The sequence below is a fragment of the Protopterus annectens genome, chromosome 9.part0 (assembly GCF_019279795.1).
Source record: "Protopterus annectens isolate FY-2018-M chromosome 9.part0, PAN1.0, whole genome shotgun sequence".
Classification (NCBI taxonomy): Eukaryota; Metazoa; Chordata; order Ceratodontiformes; family Protopteridae; genus Protopterus; species Protopterus annectens.
In genome coordinates, this window is record NC_056743.1 from 1,339,577,773 (window position 1) to 1,339,597,640 (window position 19,868).

The 19,868-nt window shown below is 43.0% G+C and overlaps 1 protein-coding gene across 1 annotated transcript in view; it reads right to left on the reverse strand.

Annotated features, from left to right (window-relative positions):
- Window positions 1–19,868, reverse strand: part of PLPP5 (phospholipid phosphatase 5) — a gene marked incomplete in the record, with an annotated part of 361,831 nt that overhangs the window by 142,531 nt on the left and 199,432 nt on the right. Inside the window, 1 exon segment of the mRNA XM_044084318.1 lies at window positions 5,685–5,748. Within this exon segment, the coding sequence (XP_043940253.1) occupies window positions 5,685–5,748 (64 nt within the window).

Below are 19,868 nucleotides of genomic sequence, written 5' to 3' on the forward strand. Positions count from 1 at the left end.
TGTCCTTATCAACTGACCTTCTTGGAGAAATGGTCTGAATGACTGGATTGCCAATTTTACTGCCAGCATTTCCTTTAGATTTATGTGCAGGCGCAGCTGGTCTTGAGTCCATAAGCCTTGTATGCACTTGTCCAGCATGTGTGCCCCAACCGAGGTCTGAGGCATCTGTCGTGATGGTTTGGCTTGGTTGACTGTTGCAGAAGGGCAATCCTTTGTTTGATTGACAGGCCTGAGCCCACCATAGGAACTCTTGTTTCAGGCATGGGATTATTGGAATTTTGGCTTCTAGGCTGTGCTTGTGTTGGGACCACAAATTCTTTAGGTACCACTGTAGCTTTCTCATATGCAGTCTGGCATGAGGGACCAGAATTATGCAGGATGCCATGAAGCCTAGGGGCTTGCAGTACTTTTCTTGCAGTTAGATGGTTCTGCTTTGTTAATGCCAAGAAGTAGAGAGGTAGTTGCTCTTGCTTTTCTGCAGTTAGGAATGCCATTTGTTTTGATGTGTCCAGCTCTGCACCCAGAAAAGTTAGTCTTTGGGATGGAGTCAGCCTTGACTTTTTTATATTGACTGTATATCCCAGGGCTTGCAGTAGGTAAATGACTCTTTGTAAGTCTTCTGTTAGTTTGCTTTTGTTGTCCGCTTGAATCAGGCAGTCGTCCAGGTAGGGATAAATTTGGATCCCCTGAAGTCTGCAATGAGCAATTACTAATGCCAGGCATTTCGTGAACACTCTGGGCGCAGTAGATAAGCCAAAGGGCAATGCTGAGAATTGATAATGCTCTGATCCTGCAAGAAATCTGAGGTATCTTCTGCAAATTGGTCGTATGGGGACGTGCAGGTATGCCTCCTTGAGATCTAGAGTTACCAGCCAAGACTCCTTGCCCCAGCATGGGAAGAAGCTGCTGTAGGGTCAGCATTTTGAATTTTGGAACAATGAGGAATGTGTTTAAAGTGGACAGGTCGAGAATAGGCCTCCATTTGTTCTCTTTTCTTGGTACCAGGAAGAGTCTGGAGTAAAATCCCTTTCCTTGCTCCATAGATGGTACCTTTTCCACAGCTCTCATTCTTAATAATTGAGATATTTGCTTTAGAGCTTCTGCCCTTTGAGTAGGTGGTAGGTTTGGCATTCCTCTCTTTCCTGGTAGAGTATGGAAATGGAACCTGTAACCTTGGTCTATAGTTTGCAAAATCCATTTTCCCTTGTGATGCAATGCCAGTTCTTTGAAAATAAAGTTAGCTTTCCGCCTAAGGGTGCTTCCAGTTGTTCCCTGGTAGGTGGTGCCACATCCAAGTCACTGTGATTGTGTTGTTGTAGTGGTGGTCGCTGCGTCCGTGCCTCGCTGGTTGTTACCTTGCCACTGGCGTCCCCTGTAGGCACCCCTGGATTGGTTTCTGCCTCTTGAGCCTATTCCTGCCTCTCTGTGTCTTAGAGGAGTCTGGAAAGGACCAATTTTGGAGAGCCAGTTCCTGCTAAACCTTGGAGGTTGAACCTGTAAGAAATCTTTCACTGTTTGTACAGATTTCGCCTTCTCTTCCATCTTCTTTAGTACCTGCTGTGCAGGGGAAACCAAATAAATTGACCTTGTCCATGGGTGCATCCAAAAGCTTAGATTTGACATGGTCTGGTAATGCCTGCTCTTTCAACCATGCATGTCTCCGGATAACTGTGCCAGTCATGGCTGATCTAAAGGAAGCCTCCAGTGCATCATAGCCACATTTTAAAGAATGGTTACTAACCTGCTGTATGTTATATACCATTTCCTGAACATATTTTTTATCTAGAGATTCTTCAGAGGACAGCTTTTTAGTTAACTGGTCAAGCATAAACTCTTGATATTGAATCATATGGAATTGGCAGTTCAAAGCTCTAGCTGACAAAGTAGCAGAAGTGTAAACTTTTTTACCCCATCTCTCTAAGGATCTGGATTCCCTTTCAGAGGGGAGGGGGGTTTTAGCAGATGTAGTTGCTACAGCTTTAGGACCCTGGGAGATAGTCTCTGGATCTGCAAAAGGAGCCTTGTATAAATGGTGATGAGTGTCCGGGACCCTGTAGAACCTATTGGGCTTAGCAGGGGCCGGAGGTAATAAATCAGGAGCAGTGCAAGCATCATTAAATGCATCATCTACAACAGAAAGAACTGGAGGTATAGCTAAAGGCCTATGCTGTGGCAAATGTAGAAAGGTTCTAAGCCTTTTTCTGGAGTCTGAGAAATCTTGCCCCTGCCACTGAAATTGTTCCCTCATAGCATGCAAGGTTTCCCCAAAGGAAAATTCCTCAGGTGGAGAGGCTGAAGGAATGGACTCTTCAGCATCAGAGTCTTCGTAAGGGGAATAAGGAGCCTCAGGAGGGTCTGTATGTTCTGAGTCATCAGAGGAGTCATCTGTGGATACTGGTTCAGGGGCTCTGCTCTAGGCCTCTTCTCTGGAGGTGGATGAGAGGCCCTGTCTGGATGAGGCTGGGAGCCACAATTAAAGAAATGAGATCCTCAGCCAAAGAAAGCATATGGGAACTGGAGCTGGGACTGTGAGAGGGGGTTTAACAGGCACCGCTTTTGAAGCTTTAGCTGCTTTAGCCCTGGCAAAGGCCTTAATAGACATGGCTGCAGGAGGCCTAGCAGCTCCACGTGCAGGGGTTGAAATATCCAAGGGAATAGTGTCTGATAATTCCTGAGAAACCGCAACAGAAGGTTGGATTTCAGAAGCCGATTCCACCAGGCTAGAAGAGGCCTCGGTAGAAGGCATGTTTTCGGCCGGGAAGAACCGCTTGCTCGGTTTCAGCGAAACCGAGACACTCGTGGTTGGCTTAACAGCGGTTTCGCCGAAACCGCGGACCGCGAGTGTCGGTCCTTTTCGCGCTTTTGGTAATTTGTGAAGTCGGAGGTCCGACAGCATGATATAAGCAAATTCAGAGTCGAAAAACTGTTCTGCAAATTCTGACAGGCGTCTAGCGTCCGTCGGTTAAAAGAAGCACAGGCTAGACAAGCTGCTACGCCGTGGTCTGGGCCTAAACAAGGTAAGCAGTAAGAGTGGAAATCTTTATGAGGTATTTGTTTCCCACAAGTTAAACAGTTATTCACTTTTTCTGACATCGGCTGAGGCAAGAAAGAGTCCCCAACGGGTACTTAGCTTTTAGAAGTCTTGTAGTATTCGTATGAAATCTCTGGTTCTGACCGACCGGCACTTGCGAACAGCTTCTGCTTGGCGCCACGGCAAGAAAGACGGAGGAAGATGGCGTCGGCTGATGCCTTTATACCCGAAAAACTGCAGCTATGACGTCGGGTGAAGTGCGACACCAGCCGAAGCCAGACCCAGACTTTGGAATCCGGCCGACCGAAGGGCTGCCTGACGACAGGACAACCCATTTGTAAGGACTGCAGATGCATCCTTGAAGGACATCAGTAGGTTGCGGTAAGTAAGCAAGTAACAAAGAAGCATAACAGTAGGTTGTGGTATAGTTTTAAAAATATCTATCAGGTGGAGGAGGAGGTATATAGTTGCTTCATAGTATAGTATGTATACATTGCTTAATATTTGAGTTGTGGCTGAGTAAAATGCACTGTATGTGCCCTTAAGACCACTAGGTGGCATTGCTGGATAAGGTAAAAGGAGCTAGAAGGGAGCAGACCAGATAAGGGTCTGCGCTCCACGTACTATAGCAAGGGCTAAATACAAATTAATTCCCCTAATTCAATGTGGCTATTAGTTGGCGAGTAGTCAATTTATGAATGCAGAAGAATTCTTATGGCCAGCAATGAATGCGCTGTGCTGATTAAAAAGTTAAGCGCTGCAATGGCACCTGGCATGCTAATGTTTTACCAGTGCCTTTCACTTCTATCATTTGGCATAGCAAAAACCTTGTCTCCTGATCAGCCATGCATTTAAATCAATAAAACAATTTAGATTTGGTCCGATAAGCACAATGGTCTGGTCGGACAAACAGGGTTTCGCATGCAGTAGTAATTGTGGACAAGCCAGATATCGGTAGGCAAGAGCATATAGGGATTAATAACAGTCAGCCAAATGAGGGAAGCACCCTGATACTATGTATGGTTTACCATGACTTACTCAAATGGCAGTCATTCAAACAGCCGATGGTCAAAGTTACGATTTCCAAGGTGCAGGAGATCGAACCAACAGAGGTCGACTAAGTTTAGTAGAGTTGCATGGTACACTCAACCATTTGGTAAGCGACATGCTGAGACTGTAGAAGTCATGCCTCAGTGAGGAACAGGGAATTTTCCCATTACCTCATTATAGTGCGATCTCGGAGTTGGTATATTTAATATGCAGGTGGTGTGGGGGGGGCGCAGCTCATCACATGGGGGCTGCAAGGGGCATAGCCCCCCTGCAAAAAAGTAGTATTAACGTACCATTGAATGTAGAGTTCAAAGGTGCATTACTGTGCATAGCAGAAGGTGAGTGACGTCACCTTCTTTTATGTCGAACACATCAAACCCTGGATTCAGTTTCGTTGTGGTTTACTATTCGGAATTTCAGACTCAACATTTTAGGTCGACATTGTATGTGATCGACCGGTTGATTCGAAATTCCCATAGTAAACCTATATATATATATTTTTTTTTTTTATACACACACACACACACACACACACACACACACACACACACACACACACACTCACACACTCACACACACACTCACTCACAAAATAACAACCAAACTGGAAATGAGAAATAACCATGGTACTAGGCATAAAAATCAGGTTTATTAAACGATGAGTGCTTTTGGGACTTGCCCCTCTTCAGATCTTTAAAAACACTTAAAACCTCTAGTTTTGAACTCATTCATATCAAGTATAGCCAATTAGCATAGCAACTTCCGCCCTTTCAGGGCTGGCTTCAATGAAACATTGTAATTAATTCCTGGCTCTTTCTCTACTTGCATTGTTATTATCCAATGAAGTTCAGCTAATTCAGTTTTATTTGTCAAATCCCCTCCTCTTGGGCTTTCGTTCACTACTTGTAGCACCATAAATAAAAAAATGTGTCTTGGGTTGTTTAGCAAATGTTTAACCAACCCATTACTCTGTTTACCACATCTTATATTACTAAGATGCTATACTATGCATTCTTTCAAAGTTCTGTTGCTTTTGCCCACATAAAATCCTTTGCATTTTTGGTAAGAGGGTAAACAAACAATATTTTTTGTGCAGCAACAAGCACATCTTCTCAACTTATATATTCTCCCTGTTACTGGATGTTGAAATCTATTGCCAGTATCTATAAATTTACAAACATTATACCTATTGCAAGGCTAGGTGCCTTTTTTTCTTAATACAGGAAGTAGCCCTGTGTGTCCATCTCCTTGATCACAGCAAAGTCTATGTTTTAACAATTTAGCATTCTGAATGCAAAACATGGTGTCACCCACTATTTTCCTCATTCTTCACTCGTTAAAACGTTCCAGTTGTGCTTTATAACATCACATTTTTTTATACTCAGCCTGTCTAGTTAAATGACTTACTCAGAGTCATACAGTAGGTAAATGGAGGCTGAACCACAGGAAGCAGGTTAAAAGCTCACAGCCTTAACCCTCTACATTGACAGCTGACAATGTATTTTTACTGTCTCCCCACATCTTACACAACTGTCGTACCTTCACAAAAAATGAAAACTAGTACTTCATGTATCAATACTGTATAATGGTTAAGTGAACTTACCTCCCCACCAGAAGTTTCACACTGTTGGTAAACACTCCGTTCAATCCCAGTGCAAGGCTGGCAGCTACATATGAAAAAAGAAACCAATACAGAAAACAGGATCAGACCAGTGGAACACTTGGACAAATTTACATTCACAAACTATTTTGCCTTAAGTTAAGCACTAAGTTCACCTTTGAGTTTATTCAATTGTTTTTTCCTTACCCTGCAGGAGCTCACCAAATGGCTCCGGCACGTAATCATCCCATTTGGTCTATGGGGACAGACGGTCACAGCTGAGAAGGGAGTACTATGGCCCATTCATTCCTGCCCAGAAAGCACTACTGGCAAATGCATTCCTTGGCAGTGAAAGTTAGGTGGTAAAGAGCAGACATCTAGCTGGTCCTCCAGGGCAACTTAAACTCTCTCCCCAGGTAGAGATTCCTCCTTTACTACTGGCAGCTCACCGAGTTCCATAACTGCTGCCCTGCAAGGAAATCTCAGCTCACAGGCATGAGTGCATCATGACAGCTCAGGCTTTTTAGACCCTTATCTCATGGATGAAACACCTACCACTCCCAGTAGGTGTTACCAAAGTTGTACGCCTGAGCCCTCAGGAAGGGTGGTATCTTACTCCTATCCTCCTTGGCCAGTTACTACAGACACAAGAGCTGCTAATCACCTCTGGTCACCTGTAACATAATCAGGGGTTTAACCTTCTAAGCCAGAGAGCTGGTACGAGTTTATTCAGCTGTTTTAACCTAAAATATGTACAACAAAATTCAAATAAGTAAGGAACAGAGAGAAGAAAGATTACACATGAATATACAGGCAGTAAAAGTAATGAAACAGAATTTAAGTAAAACTACACAAAGCAAGACAAATGGTTTATAGAGTGGGTCACAATCAAGAAATAAAAATTATTCTTAAAGCTGCAATGAACAGATGTGGCTTTAGGCAGCATTTCAATCTGCCCAGTGCTGGACACCTTCTCAGCCAACAAGGCAGTAAGTTCCACAGAAGCAGACTGTGGTATACAAATGCTTGAACTCTGGCAGATTTGAGCCAAACTTTTGAATAACTAACAGCCACAGGGAAGCAGAGAGCAAAAACAAGGTCAGTAAAAAACAGTTTGGCAAGCCAAATAGGGCCAAGTAAATCATGATTACAAGTTTATGCAAGAAACGTTTTGCTGAACTGGGGACCCGTCACAACTGGTGTAATACAGTGGCAATTTAATACCCTAAAAATACACGAGTTGCACATTTTTGCAAAAGGTGCAAATCAAACACTGAATCAGGAAGCTTCGGGTACAGAGATTTGCAGTTATCCAGCTGGGAAGAGACTAGAGCATGTACCAGATTATGGAGATACTAGAGTGGAATAAGAAACTTGATGACAGCAATATTTCCAAGATGGAAACAAGAGGATATGACAGTCACTGAGTTTGGTTCCCTTAACACCAGCCTGTCAAAAATAACCACACCCAGGTCACACAACTTGGATATCAATTTCAGTTTGTTGTAACAAAAATCAAACAAAGAATAAAGCCAGTATTTTTTCAAGGACTGGGGAAGAGGAATCAACAAAATCATATGTTCCTCAAACGTAAAACACATTTCAGGGGCTAAGCAGCTTCGGGATGATTTTCTTTCCCTGGGAGAGGGGAGCGAAATACCCTAACCAAATGTCCACCTCACAAATTGCACTTCAAGTGCAACAGGAATATAAGACTCAGCACTGACCAACAAGACTTCCAAGATGTCTGTATACTGGCAATACATTGACAAGAACTCCCTTGGGATGAAAAACAAGAAACTATTAAAAATCCAGTAAAAGTTATTAATTAAAATACAGTTCAGTAGCAGGTTAGTTACACTGCCTGGCTTCCAGCAAAGAAGAAATTGCGTAAAGTAAGAGAAAATCAACCAAAAAAGACAAAGCTCTAATTGGTTAGAAATTTGCTGCTCATTAGCAAGAAGCAGTTCAAGTTTTGGCTCTAGTACAGGAGACAGATTCCAGTAATTTACAGGAAAAATAAATTAGATGCTTTCAGAAGTGTTTAAAATAAGTGAGATAATGGAGGAATATATAACATCAAATGACAAAAGACTTGGAATACTAGAAGCTTTGAGCAGATATTCAAGTAATCTGATAAAACTGCAGAAAACAGAGGTTAAAATGAACACTTGCTGAAAATTAGGCTTTTAAGGAAGAACTGGTTGAAAACTACAGTAAAAAGACAGATGACAGATAAAATCTGAGAGTCTTTTATCTATACCAGAGGAACTTGTAAGAGTAGACTGTATTTATTTTATGAAATTAAAAAAAAGGCAACTGGTGTTTAACAGCAGGATTTGTTATTTGAAAGGGGCAGATTGTGTGTATGCTCCAAATCTGCCCATATGAAAGCAGCAAAGACCTACTTTAATAGAAATGCAGTCATACCAGCAGAAAGAACTGTTCCCTATCAAAACTGTGGTAAAAAAGAAAGATATTAAAAATTTGCGACAGTACAGTAATTATGAAAAATGAGAAGTTGCTGAACAGGCAGAAGGCAAGCAAGTTTATTCAGGCAATTATAGAATGCCGAGAGGCAGGTTTGAGATTAACAAAGCTCGCAGAGTTATTTCCCAATGAAACCTTTTCCACTCTTTCAAAGATACATGCTACAGTGACAGAAAAAAGACAATGAGTTGTCCAGAGGGAACAGGATAATCTTGAACGTGAACCAGATACTGGTGTTATGAGATCAAGATGATCGACAAGCAACAATGCCAAATTAATGAAGAAAATGGGAGAACCACAAAGCATCAATCCCATTAGATATAAATATGGTTCTAAATGAAGATGTGGCTGAAAAAGTTTGGAACTTACAGACAGTGTTAAACTGGTAGATAACTGTAAAGCATAAACCTCACATGCTGTCATTAATATTTAGAATGAGAATACCGCGGTGGTGCAATGGTAGCGTTGTTGCCTCACAGCAAGAGGTTCTCCCGTTCGATTCTCAGCTTGCGTTGGGAGTGCCTTCTGTGTGGAGTCTGCATGCCCTCCTCACGGTCGAGTGGGCATTCGAAAGACATGCGTTGAATGGGCATGCCTTCGTTGAAGGTTGGGCATCGGGCTGGCAACTCGACACCATAAAATCCAACTGCCAATCATTAGCGGACTGAAGTTCCGCTGTGGCGACCCCTAACTGGGAAAAGCCGAAAGACAAAACAACAACAACACTGAAATGACTACAGAAGTAACTGCAAACAAAACAGCTTTTGTTCTGATCAGTAGTTGTACAAACATTCATAATGCAAATTGCAAGGTTTATTTCAAAGCAGTTATCGCTAGTATGCAGTCAGAAGTATTTTGAATAGAGAGGTAGGGGAGTTCTCAGTGATTGTTGTATTTCCTTTCAATATTAAAAGTCAGATTTTCTTAGTTGTAACACATCCAGACTTTACACTGTTACAAGGCGGGAAAGCCTGAAAAAATACAAATTAAAGTTTATACAAAATTGTAATTTTGTGGTGTAAAATTGTACTTATGTACTTATTGTATGCAGAATTAAAAGATAATAATTTTCTCTGTTTTTACAGAGGATTCCTAAAACTGGATAGTACAAAAAAGTAATCTCCATGGTGAGCCTTGCAGCAATCCTCTCTTCAGGAGGAATACCAAATGTATTTAGTTTAAAAAATTCTTATTTACTTATTCGCTCGTGGATGAGTTTCCTTAATATCCAGACTGATGTCTCTAGCTTAGGCTATAGACAAGATTTTTTTACGCAAACAGGCTTGAAAAACAAGAAAAATGATGAATGTCAAAAAAATGGTAGATCTTTCTTGCATATGCAAAGTTACTAGCTATTTGTTCCATTAAAACATCCTTTTATTTGGACACAAAACAGCCTGCAGATGCAAGCTAGTAACTATGAGAGATCTGAACAGTGCATTATGTGCGAAATATATAACATACAATGTAACTAACATTTAAAAGGTAAGTTGGCAAGCAGTTCACTGAAAAAAAAGTCAAGTTTGAAACTTTTAACTAAATTATACAAGACGTTGCCTCAACAGCTGCCTTATTATCTTAATGCATTAAACATAACAGGATGCAGTTTAGTTTGTTTAAAGGCAGCCAGTGCACATTTTCTTAGGAATAAAAGTTAATGTTTATTGAAAGCATGCAAGCTGTTTTTCACATCTGGGAGAGGAACAGAGATAAGACAGGAACAAACAGCAGTCTATGTAATTGTGAACATGGATTCTAACTTGTAATTTAGTGTGGTTAACCTTAACTTTTGAATATGTAATACATGTGAGAGCAGCCATCAATTTGGGGGAACTGCTCCTATTTGGAGGGGTTGGCTTCATTTTTGTAAAGCATACAATGTTGTGCGTGTAAGATGAGAGTTAAAAACATTTTTTAAGTGTTTTTTACTGAAGCAAAAACAATGTGAGAGGTTCAAAGTGGCAACTACACAGAAGACCAGTCTGCCAAATCATGTGTGTATGTAATCTGCAGACTGGAAATGTATAATATGTACAAGAGGTGAAAGTAGTAACTTTTTGTCGGAATAACATGCAACGAAAATGGCCTTACAGGTAGACAAAAGCAAAGACTACTGAATTACATTAAGTAATATTTGGTGTAAATAGCAATGTTACAGGAAGGAAATATGGATAGAAATAAGAATTTGAATTTGACAAAGATAAGTTTTTAGTAATGGCACTGCGCAGAATATAATGGAGAAAGGAAAAGGGGACTAATAATACTGATACAAAAAGGACTCCAATAGTAACATACGATGGTGAAAAGACAATAACAGATTTGTGTTTAAGAAGTTATTGGAAGAGGAGGAGGATTACACTGGCACATATTTGCATTCTACATTAAACTACTACTATGGGGCTTTGGAGATTTTGGGTAGAAATAATAAGCTTTTAGTAGGGATTATTATTTATGGGTGGGGACTGGAACCTGGCTTGCAATAGTGAGGATGTATTAGGGGACCCAGAAGGACAATAACAAAAAAGGATAGATGTATAAAGAAGTAAGTGAGAATATTTGGTACAGAAAATGTGAATTCAGTAGCAGGAACTGGGGTATAATTTACATATGATTGTCCCATGATGCAACAACTCGGTTACTTAGGCTGCACAGACAATATACTTGCAGGAAAACATGTACTTAATTGAAAGCTTTGAGACACAACTAATAACTATATATCACATCATGTACCAAGACAAACTAAGATAAAGCTGTAAAGTAATGATGGAAAAATAAAACACTAGTGTTTTCTACTTATCTGGTAAAACAGTGGAGTTTAAGGAATGAAAAGAGGCAATGATGCAAGGGTTAATAGGAGAGACAGAAAGGATAACTACCTGAACTGGATAAAATAAAAATGAAGTTTAAAAACAGGATAAAAATAAGAGAAAATAGATATGGGAAAGAAATAAAAGAAATTATTTAGAGGCAAAGATGAGCTGGAAACCGCACCCAATCCAGGAACTTTCTTAGATCAAATAACTTTAGCTACACGCTTTCGGAAGGTACACTGACCCTCCTTCCTCAGAAGACAAAACCGTTAGAGAGTTTAAACCAGGCTTAAATACATCGCCTGGTTACCATTTCGTGACGTTTCAGTTACTGAAATAAGTGACACCTTATTTTTAGTAGCAATCAAGCTAAATAAATTAAAGTGAATTAGCATAACAAACAATAAAAGAATCAAGAAAATTAAAACAATTCACTGAAATTCACAAAACATCATTATCTAAGTCGCAAAGCAATACTATGTGAAGGATTCAGTATTGTGTAAAAGATTCAGTAAACCAGCCATAACTTTACATTAAAAAACACATAAAAAACTTTAAAAATGTTTAAAATTGTTTAAAAATATAAGTATACTTCGCATATTTGCGATAGTGGAAGTACATATCACCTCTTTAGGGCTAAATACTTTAGTAAACAACCTATAGACACATGGTCGTTAAGCCCAGGGCAGATATAGGAGGCTGTGCGTATCTGCCAACTTAATTCTTCTATCTCAAGCTGTGTCTGCCAAGGGCCACCCCTGCTATCAACTGCCATTTGTTTAAGTATGGTAAATTTAAAAACATGATCATTGTGTAACATAATATGTTTAGCAAGGGCATTTGACTGGTCTTGTCTAGCTATTGCATATTGGTGCTCATATATACATTTCTTGAGCTTCCTCTCCGTTTTGCCTACATAGTAGGCGGCACATGCTTGACACATAGCAGCATACACCACACCACTAGTATGGCAATTGGCTTTTTCTCTAATACTACACAAGTAGTCGCCCAACTTAACCCATGAATCTGTACAAATAAACTTACATTATTTGCAACTTCCACATTTACTAATACCTTTACTAATGCAAAAACTTTTTGCTGAGCCTGACTCCAAGAGTGTTTTTAAACTTTTACCTTTTCTAAAAGTAATCAAAGGTTTTTCGCCTAATTTATTGGTAATATGAGTGTCCTCTCGAATAAACGCCCAGTTTTTATTTAAAACTTTCCTAATTTGTAAATGATTTATACTATATGTGCATAAAAATCTAGTAGCAGGATACGGGTTAAGTTGGGCGACTACTTGTGTAGTATTAGAGAAAAAGCCAATTGCCATACTAGTGGGGTGGTGTTACCACAATGATCATGTTTTTAAATTTACCATACTTAAACAAATGACAGTTGATAGCAGGGGTGGCCCTTGGCAGACACAGCTTGAGATAGAAGAATTAAGTTGGCAGATACGCACAGCCTCCTATATCTGCCCTGGGCTTAATGACCACGTGTCTATAGGTTGTTTACTAAAGTATTTAGCCCTAAGGAGGTGATATGTACTTCCACTATCGCAAATATGCAAAGTATACTTATATTTTTAAACAATTTTTAAAATTTTTAAAGTTTTTTATGTGTTTTTTAATGTAAAGTTATGGTTGGTTTACTGAATCTTTTACACAATACTGAATCCTTCACATAGTATTGCTTTGCGACTTAGATAATGTTTTGTGAATTTCAGTGAATTGTTTTAATTTTCTTGATTCTTTTATTGTTTGTTATGCTAATTCACTTTAATTTATTTAGCTTGATTGCTACTAAAAATAAGGTGTCACTTATTTCAGTAACTGAAACGTCACGAAATGGTAACCAGGCGATGTATTTAAGCCTGGTTTAAACTCTCTGATGGTTTGTCTTCTGAGGAAGGAGGGTCAGTGTACCTTCCGAAAGCGTGTAGCTAAAGTTATTTGATCTAATAAAGTTCCTGGATTGGGTGCGGTTTCCAGCTCATCTTTGTCTTTTTCGGAAGTTTGTGGTTGTTTTCTTGGTTTTTTGAAATTATTTAGAGGGTTAACAAAGGTTGAAGTACTGCAGAAGAACAGTAATCTTGCAGAACAACCGCAGAATGCTAAAGGTAAAATTAGGGAGTATTTATATAACATGGCATGAGTTTAAAAATAAGAAGTTATGTACCTACCATAACGTTCCATGTTAGCTGTCTTCTCTCGCCTTCTTTCTTGTTGGATGGGTTCGGAGCCGATCCTCGGCTCCGACTCGGCACTTGCTAAGCTCGAGAGCTAATTTTATCAGCTCGAGGCAACCCTATATCCCATGATGCAAGGCGTGACTACCCAGATCTCATTTGGTAGCTATAGAAATATGCCCATTATCTTCTTCCAACAGAAGGAGAAGAAAGTAACCAAATGTGTAAACACAACACAGGGGAACTAGTAAACTAGTGACCACTCACAACTGGAGTCCATAGGAAGAATAAACTCGTCCCCAGAGAAGAGTACAACTTCAAGGTCTGTCCAGGCTAGGGGGAAAGGAGGGAGGGACGCAAGAAAGAAGGCGAGAGAAGACAACTAACATGGAATGTTATGGTAGGTACATAACTTCTTAATGTTAAGTTGTCAAACTCGCCTTCATTCTTGCTGGATGGGACCGCGTCCCTAGCACCTCTATCCTGGGTGGCTCAATGGAACAGATTCTTGAGAACTGTGGAACCAAACCTAGCTCTGTCTCTGGAGGCCAGGTCCAATTTGTAATGTGAGACAAAGGTATGAGGCGTGGCCCAAGTGGCTGCTGCACAAATGGTGTCAATAGGTAGCCTAGCCTGAAAGGCTGTAGATGTGGCTAGGCCTCTAGTAGAATGTGCCTTAGGTTTAGAGGGCAATTCTTTGCCCCTAAGGAGATAAACATGGGAAATAGTGGAAGAGAGCCATTTCGATAAGGTCACCTTGGAGACCGAGACCTTTTCTGTTTTCTGCATAAGAAAGAAAAAGCTGATCAGATTTTCTGAATTGTTTAGTTCTATCCAAGTAGTATCTGAGCTGGCGATGAACATCCAAATAATGCAGTTTCTGTTCCGCTCTGTCCGAATAATTTGGGAAAAATACTGGAAGATCAATAGACTGGTTAAGATTCGTCTGGGAAGCCACCTTGGGCAAAAAGGATGGATTTGTTCTTAGAGATACTCTATCCTTGTGGAAAACCAAGTAGGGAGGTCGAACACAGAGAGCATGAAGTTCAGACACTCTCCTAGCTGAAGTAATAGCCACCAGAAAAATTGTCTTCCAAGAGAGAAATTTTAAAGAGCATGTAGCAGCCGGTTCAAAGGGGGGAAGAATTAGGGATGTCAGCACTAAATTCAGGTCCCATTGCGGAGGAGGATCTTTAATTGGGGGCTTTAGTAGAAAGATACCCCTGAGAAAGGCTTTACAAAGCTTGTGAGACATTATGTTCTGGTCCGCTAAGCCAACATGAAAATTTGAGATTGCTGCCAGCTGGACTTTGACTGTCGAAGAAGAACCCGACTGAAAAATCTCAGCTAAGAAGTCCAAAACTGATTGAACTGGGGCAGTAAAAGGGTCCATGTCCCTGGACTTTGCCCAGAAGGAAAAACGCTGCCACTTACTAGCATAAATCTTTCTGGTAGAGGACTTTAGAGACGCTACTATGATATCCCGTACAGGATTAGAAATCATAGGAAGCCTGGCTAATGAAGGAAGTGGAGCAACCAAGCGGTGAGGTTGAGAGAGCGAATGGCCTGGTGCAGATGACCCGACTGGTGGGTCAAAAGATCTGGAACTGGGTCCAGACGCCAAGGCTGTACCAATAGATGGCGATGAAGGAACGGGAACCAAATTTGTCGAGGCCAGTAAGGGGCAATGAGAATCAACTTGGCTCTCAAAATGGTAGCTTTCTGAATGACTTGAGGTATCAAGCGGAATGGAGGAAAAACATAAAGAAGTCCCCGGGGCCAAACTTGGGTTAGAGCGTCTCTGGGGGCTTGGCCTGGTAGTGGAAAGAGGGGGGAGAAGAAGTCTGGGCATTTGCTGTTTTGGGGTGTAGCAAAAAGGTCACAGCAAGGGAAGCCCCACTTCTGAAAAATCTCCTCCACTACTCCACTACTGACTGTTTGAGAGACCACTCGTGAGGCATGAGAATAGCTCTGCTCAATCTGTCCGCAATGAAGTTGGATTTCCCGGGGATGTGCATTGCTATCAGAAACCGATGAGAGGAGATTGCCCACTGCCAAAGTCTGAGAGCTTCTCGACACAGTGGATAGGACTTGGTCCCGCCCTGTTTGTTGATGTACCATACTACGGACATGTTGTCCGTCTGAACTGCAATAGTTCCTAAAGGAAGAAAGTCGTTGAGGGCTTGCAACGTTAAAAGCACTGCTCTCATCTCTAGGACATTTATGTGCAGATGGTATTCGAAGGGTTGCCAAGTGCCATGGACCATCCTGCCCTGATAATGCCCCCCCCACCCGATCAGGGAGGCATCCGATGTGACTGTGGCAACCGGGGCCGGGGGAACAAACGGTCTGCCCTGGAGGACTTGTGGGGAAGAAATCCACTAGGTCAGGTGACTCTTGCAAGATTGTGTCACGATGATCTCGTGGCGTATGGGAAGCTGCTGGAAGGACCACTGGGTGAATAACATCCATTGCAGTAGCCACATATGGAAGCGAGCCAAAGGAAGAAGTACGATGGCAGCTGCCATAAGTCCTAGCACCTTCAGGACGAACGTGGCCCTGATCTTTTTGCTGAGTAGGATGATCTGAACATATTTTTGGATGTCCAGAAGTCTTTGATCTGTGAGTCTTGCTGACATCCCAACAGTGTCTAGTTCTGTGCCTATAAAGGTAATAGACTGGCAAGGTGACAAGGAGGACTTTTCTAAGTTTATGGAAATTCCTAACTGGCTGCACATATGAAGAGTGTAGTCCCTGGCCTGGAGAAGTTGATGCCTGGTGGTGGCCGTGAGGAGACAGTCGTCTAGATACGGAAACACCTGGAATCCTTGACGTCTCAGGTGAGCCGTGACCGCTGCCATGCATTTGGTGAACACTCTGGGGGCTGTAGTGAGACCAAAGGGCAGGGCTCTGAATTGAAAATGACTGGTCCCCAGCCGAAAGCGGAGAAACCTTCTGGAGCGCCTGTGAATTTTTATGTGATAGTACACATCCTGAAGGTCTACCGAGCACATCCAGTTGTCTTTGCCCAAAAAGGGTAAAATGGACTGAAGTGTGACCATCCGGAATCTTGCCTTCTTGACAAACTTGTTTAGTCTGCTGAGATCTAGAATTGGTCTCCAATCTCCCGTTTTTTGGGGACCAAAAAGAATCTTGAGTAGATCCCGGATCCTATTTGGTCTGCTGGAACTGGCTGGATGGCTCTTTTTGCTAGAGGTTTTGATACCTCCAGCTTTGAGAACTCCCTTAGACCGGGTGCAACGTCTGGGAGGAATACCTTCTGAGGAACAGGATAATTTTCGAAGGGAATCTTGTAACCCTCGGATATGATCGACTGTACCCAAATGTCTTGAGAAAGGGAAAGCCAGGCTGTTGGGTACAGCGACAATCTTCCCCCGACTGCCTCCAAGGGTGGACAGTCGGGCAACACCTCAGGGATGCTGGAAGGGTTTGTCAGGGAGAGGCTCTCTGCTACCCTGATTCTGCGGACCCCCTCTGCCCCTAGGGCGGCGTCTATTGTTATTACCCCCTCTGCCTCTGGGGGTAAACTGACCACGTGCGTCCGGCGTGACTCCCTGAGATTTACGGAACCACATCTTCCCTCCCTTCTGACCTTTAGGATAAGGTCTTGAAAGGGTGGAGAAACGGACTCCTACGGCAGAAAGAGTCTTGCCATCCTGCTCGCATCTGGTCAATGTTTCCTTCACTTGAGGTCCAAACAAAGCCGAACCGTCGAAGGGAGTATTTGTGAAGGACGCCTTAAAGGGATCTGCGAAGTTGCAAAGCCGCATCCAGGACTGACGCCTAAGGGCCACTCCTGTGCCTGCGGCTCTACTCGCTCCATCGGCCGCATAAGAAATGAGCCGCATGGAGGAGTTTGTTAAGGAATTTAGGATTCCCAGCTGCGAGGTAATTTTTTCTTGAGCCCAGGCAGCTGACGGATCCTGTACTATCTCACCTAGTTCCTTGAGAATATCTCTCTGAAGCCAGGTAAAGTGACAGAGATAATTCAGCGTGCGCATAGTGAAGGTCGCTGAGGAAAAAATCCGCTTACCGTACCTATCCATGGTCCTAGACTCCTTGTTAGGAGGATGGACAGGTACAGAAGGATCGTCAAGTTCCTTCTTGGTGGCAGCTGCCACCACCATGGCATCAACAGGGACACCTTTGGTGAGAAACTGCTTGTCTACTGGGGCCGTGATAAATTTAGATGGCCTCCTAGGGACTGGTTCCACAGAATCCGGGGCCGCGCACGCCCTTCGAGCCACCACTTCCATGAGAGGGTCAAAAGGCGGCGACACCCAGGAGGTGGAAGGTCGAGATCCAAAAGCCTCCAGGTATACTGACTCATCTTCGGAGGGGTTAATGGAAGGCCAGTTCCCCCTCTGTTTAAGGAGTTCCAAGATGTCTGAAAAGGAGACATCCTCAGAGGGGGACTTTGGGGATCGCTCCGTCTCATTTAAGTCAGTATCAGATGTAGTAGACTCAGGGGAGTCTATGTGCTTCCTCTTGCACGTCCTCTTACGCGGGGGTTCCCCTGAAGGATCAGGAGAAACCTCGGAAGAGGAAGTTCTTCCCAGTGGGGAAACCTGGGGCGATGGATCTCTGGGTCCGGGAGAAGAGAGTGGGAAGAGGCATCAGCAGGCACCGAGGAGGGGGGAGCTAATGGAACCGACTGTTGACTCAGCTGAGGGGCTAGAACACTCATCACCTCAAAGGCTCCCCTTCCAGGGAGGCCAGAGAGCTCCCGCTCCGAAGAAACAGGAACTCCCGGCCCCGCCAAAAGAGAAGGCTCCAAGGCCGATGTCGGTGCCGAACTTACCAAGCTCCGAGGGAGAACGGGGCCGGACAAGGGTCCGATGCCACTCGCCCCCTCGGAGCCGATGCGGGAGTCACGACGACCGGATCCCTCCATGGAAGGTATCATGGAGGAAATCGGAGTAGAAGACGACGGAGCCGAAAGGGGTGGCATCGGCTCCGACGCACCAACAGTCAAGGGTTCGAGAAGCTCCGGCTCCGAACTCTGGAGGAGAGTCGAAGGAGGAAATTCAGGGGGATGAGTGATAGCGGTCGTCTGCTGAGACGGGCTATGGAGCATCTGGGCCAGTGCCTGTGATTTCAGCAATCTGCTTACCACTCTCTCCAAGTCTTGGTCAGAGAGCCTGGAAGACCTAGAAGATCGGCTCCGATGGCTCTGCTCCGAATGTAGAGATCCCAGAGCCGAGCGAATCGACTCCAGGGAAGGAGACCGAGATCTCTTCCTAGTAGGAGCCATCGGAGCTGAAGACCTCTCGGTTCCAGTCGGAGCCGATAACTTATCGGCTCCAGTCTGGGACATGGAAATGTCGGCTCCAGCCGGAGCCGACATCGACTTCGATGCAGGTGTATCGGAGCCGGCCGGCACCAATACCACCGCCGCTAACAGAGAAAGATCGGCTCGAGTCGGAGCAGACCTAGACTCCGAAGGAGTCGGAGCCACAGCCGAAGGCTTCGAACTGAAAGCCTGGGGCTTAGGTGGCTTAGAGGGCTTCCCCAACCTGGTCTTGGTCGGGGAGCTCTCCGGCTTCAATAAGCCTCGTAGGATTAATTTATTCCTACGTTCCTGCAGGACTCTGTGGCTAAAAGAATGACAAATGGCACAGGAGTCCTGCAGGTGTAGAGGTCCCAGGCAGTACACACAAGAAGTGTGACCGTCTGTCAGAGACATCTTCTGAAAGCACGAGTCACACTTCTTGAAGCCTGAGACCTTCGATTCTTTGGACATAATTATGTCCAGTGCACCAACACACACACACAAAGTTCACCCACACAGTTAACTAAGAAGAAGGGGGGGGGAACTAAGTACAACACTCAAACACCCTGACAGGAATTAAGAAAAGGGAGGCTTAAGGCCTGAAGGGGAAAATAACTAAACCTATTAGGTTGAGGGAGTATAGGGTTAAGGAGATAGGCTATAGAAAGACTAACTCTAATACTAGACAAAAAGGCTTGAAAAAGGGGAAGATTTTAGACTGTAAAAGTTAAATTACAAAAAACACTACCTGAGCTGGTAAAAGAAGACCTCTTCGCGAAGCGGCAAACGAGATCTGGGTAGTCACGCCTTGCATCATGGGATATAGGGTTGCCTTGAGCTGGTAAAATTAGCTCTCGAGCTTAGCAAGTGCCGAGTCAGAGCCGAGGATCGGCTCCGAACCCATCCAGCAAGAATGAAGGCGAGTTTGACAACTTAACATTGTTGCTTTTAAGCAACTACTTTGCTAAAAATGCTTAAGCACAGAAACACATTTGGCAGAGCAAGTTAGGCAACAGAAAGTACAAAGGGTTTTATTCAAACTTAAGGAGCTTATGATAAAAAAAATCTCTCTAACACTCTAGCATCTACGGTTATTTCAGACATTTTATGAACATCTATACAAAGTAGAGGAAAGAGGAAACCAAGACAAGGCAAAAAACAAAATACTTATAGAAGATTTAATTACACAAATGTTAGAAGAAGATGAGGTTCAACAATCAATGGCTAAGATTGGAAGATGCCAGATAAAAATGGTTATGTATAATCAAGCAAAAGGAAATTATCAGGAACAGATGGTATTCCAGTAGAAGACTGAAGTCAGGAGAGAAGAAAGTGATGAAAGATCTGGAAGGCTTTACTTAATATTTTAAAAGGGGGAAAAGTACCAGCATCTTGGAAAAAGT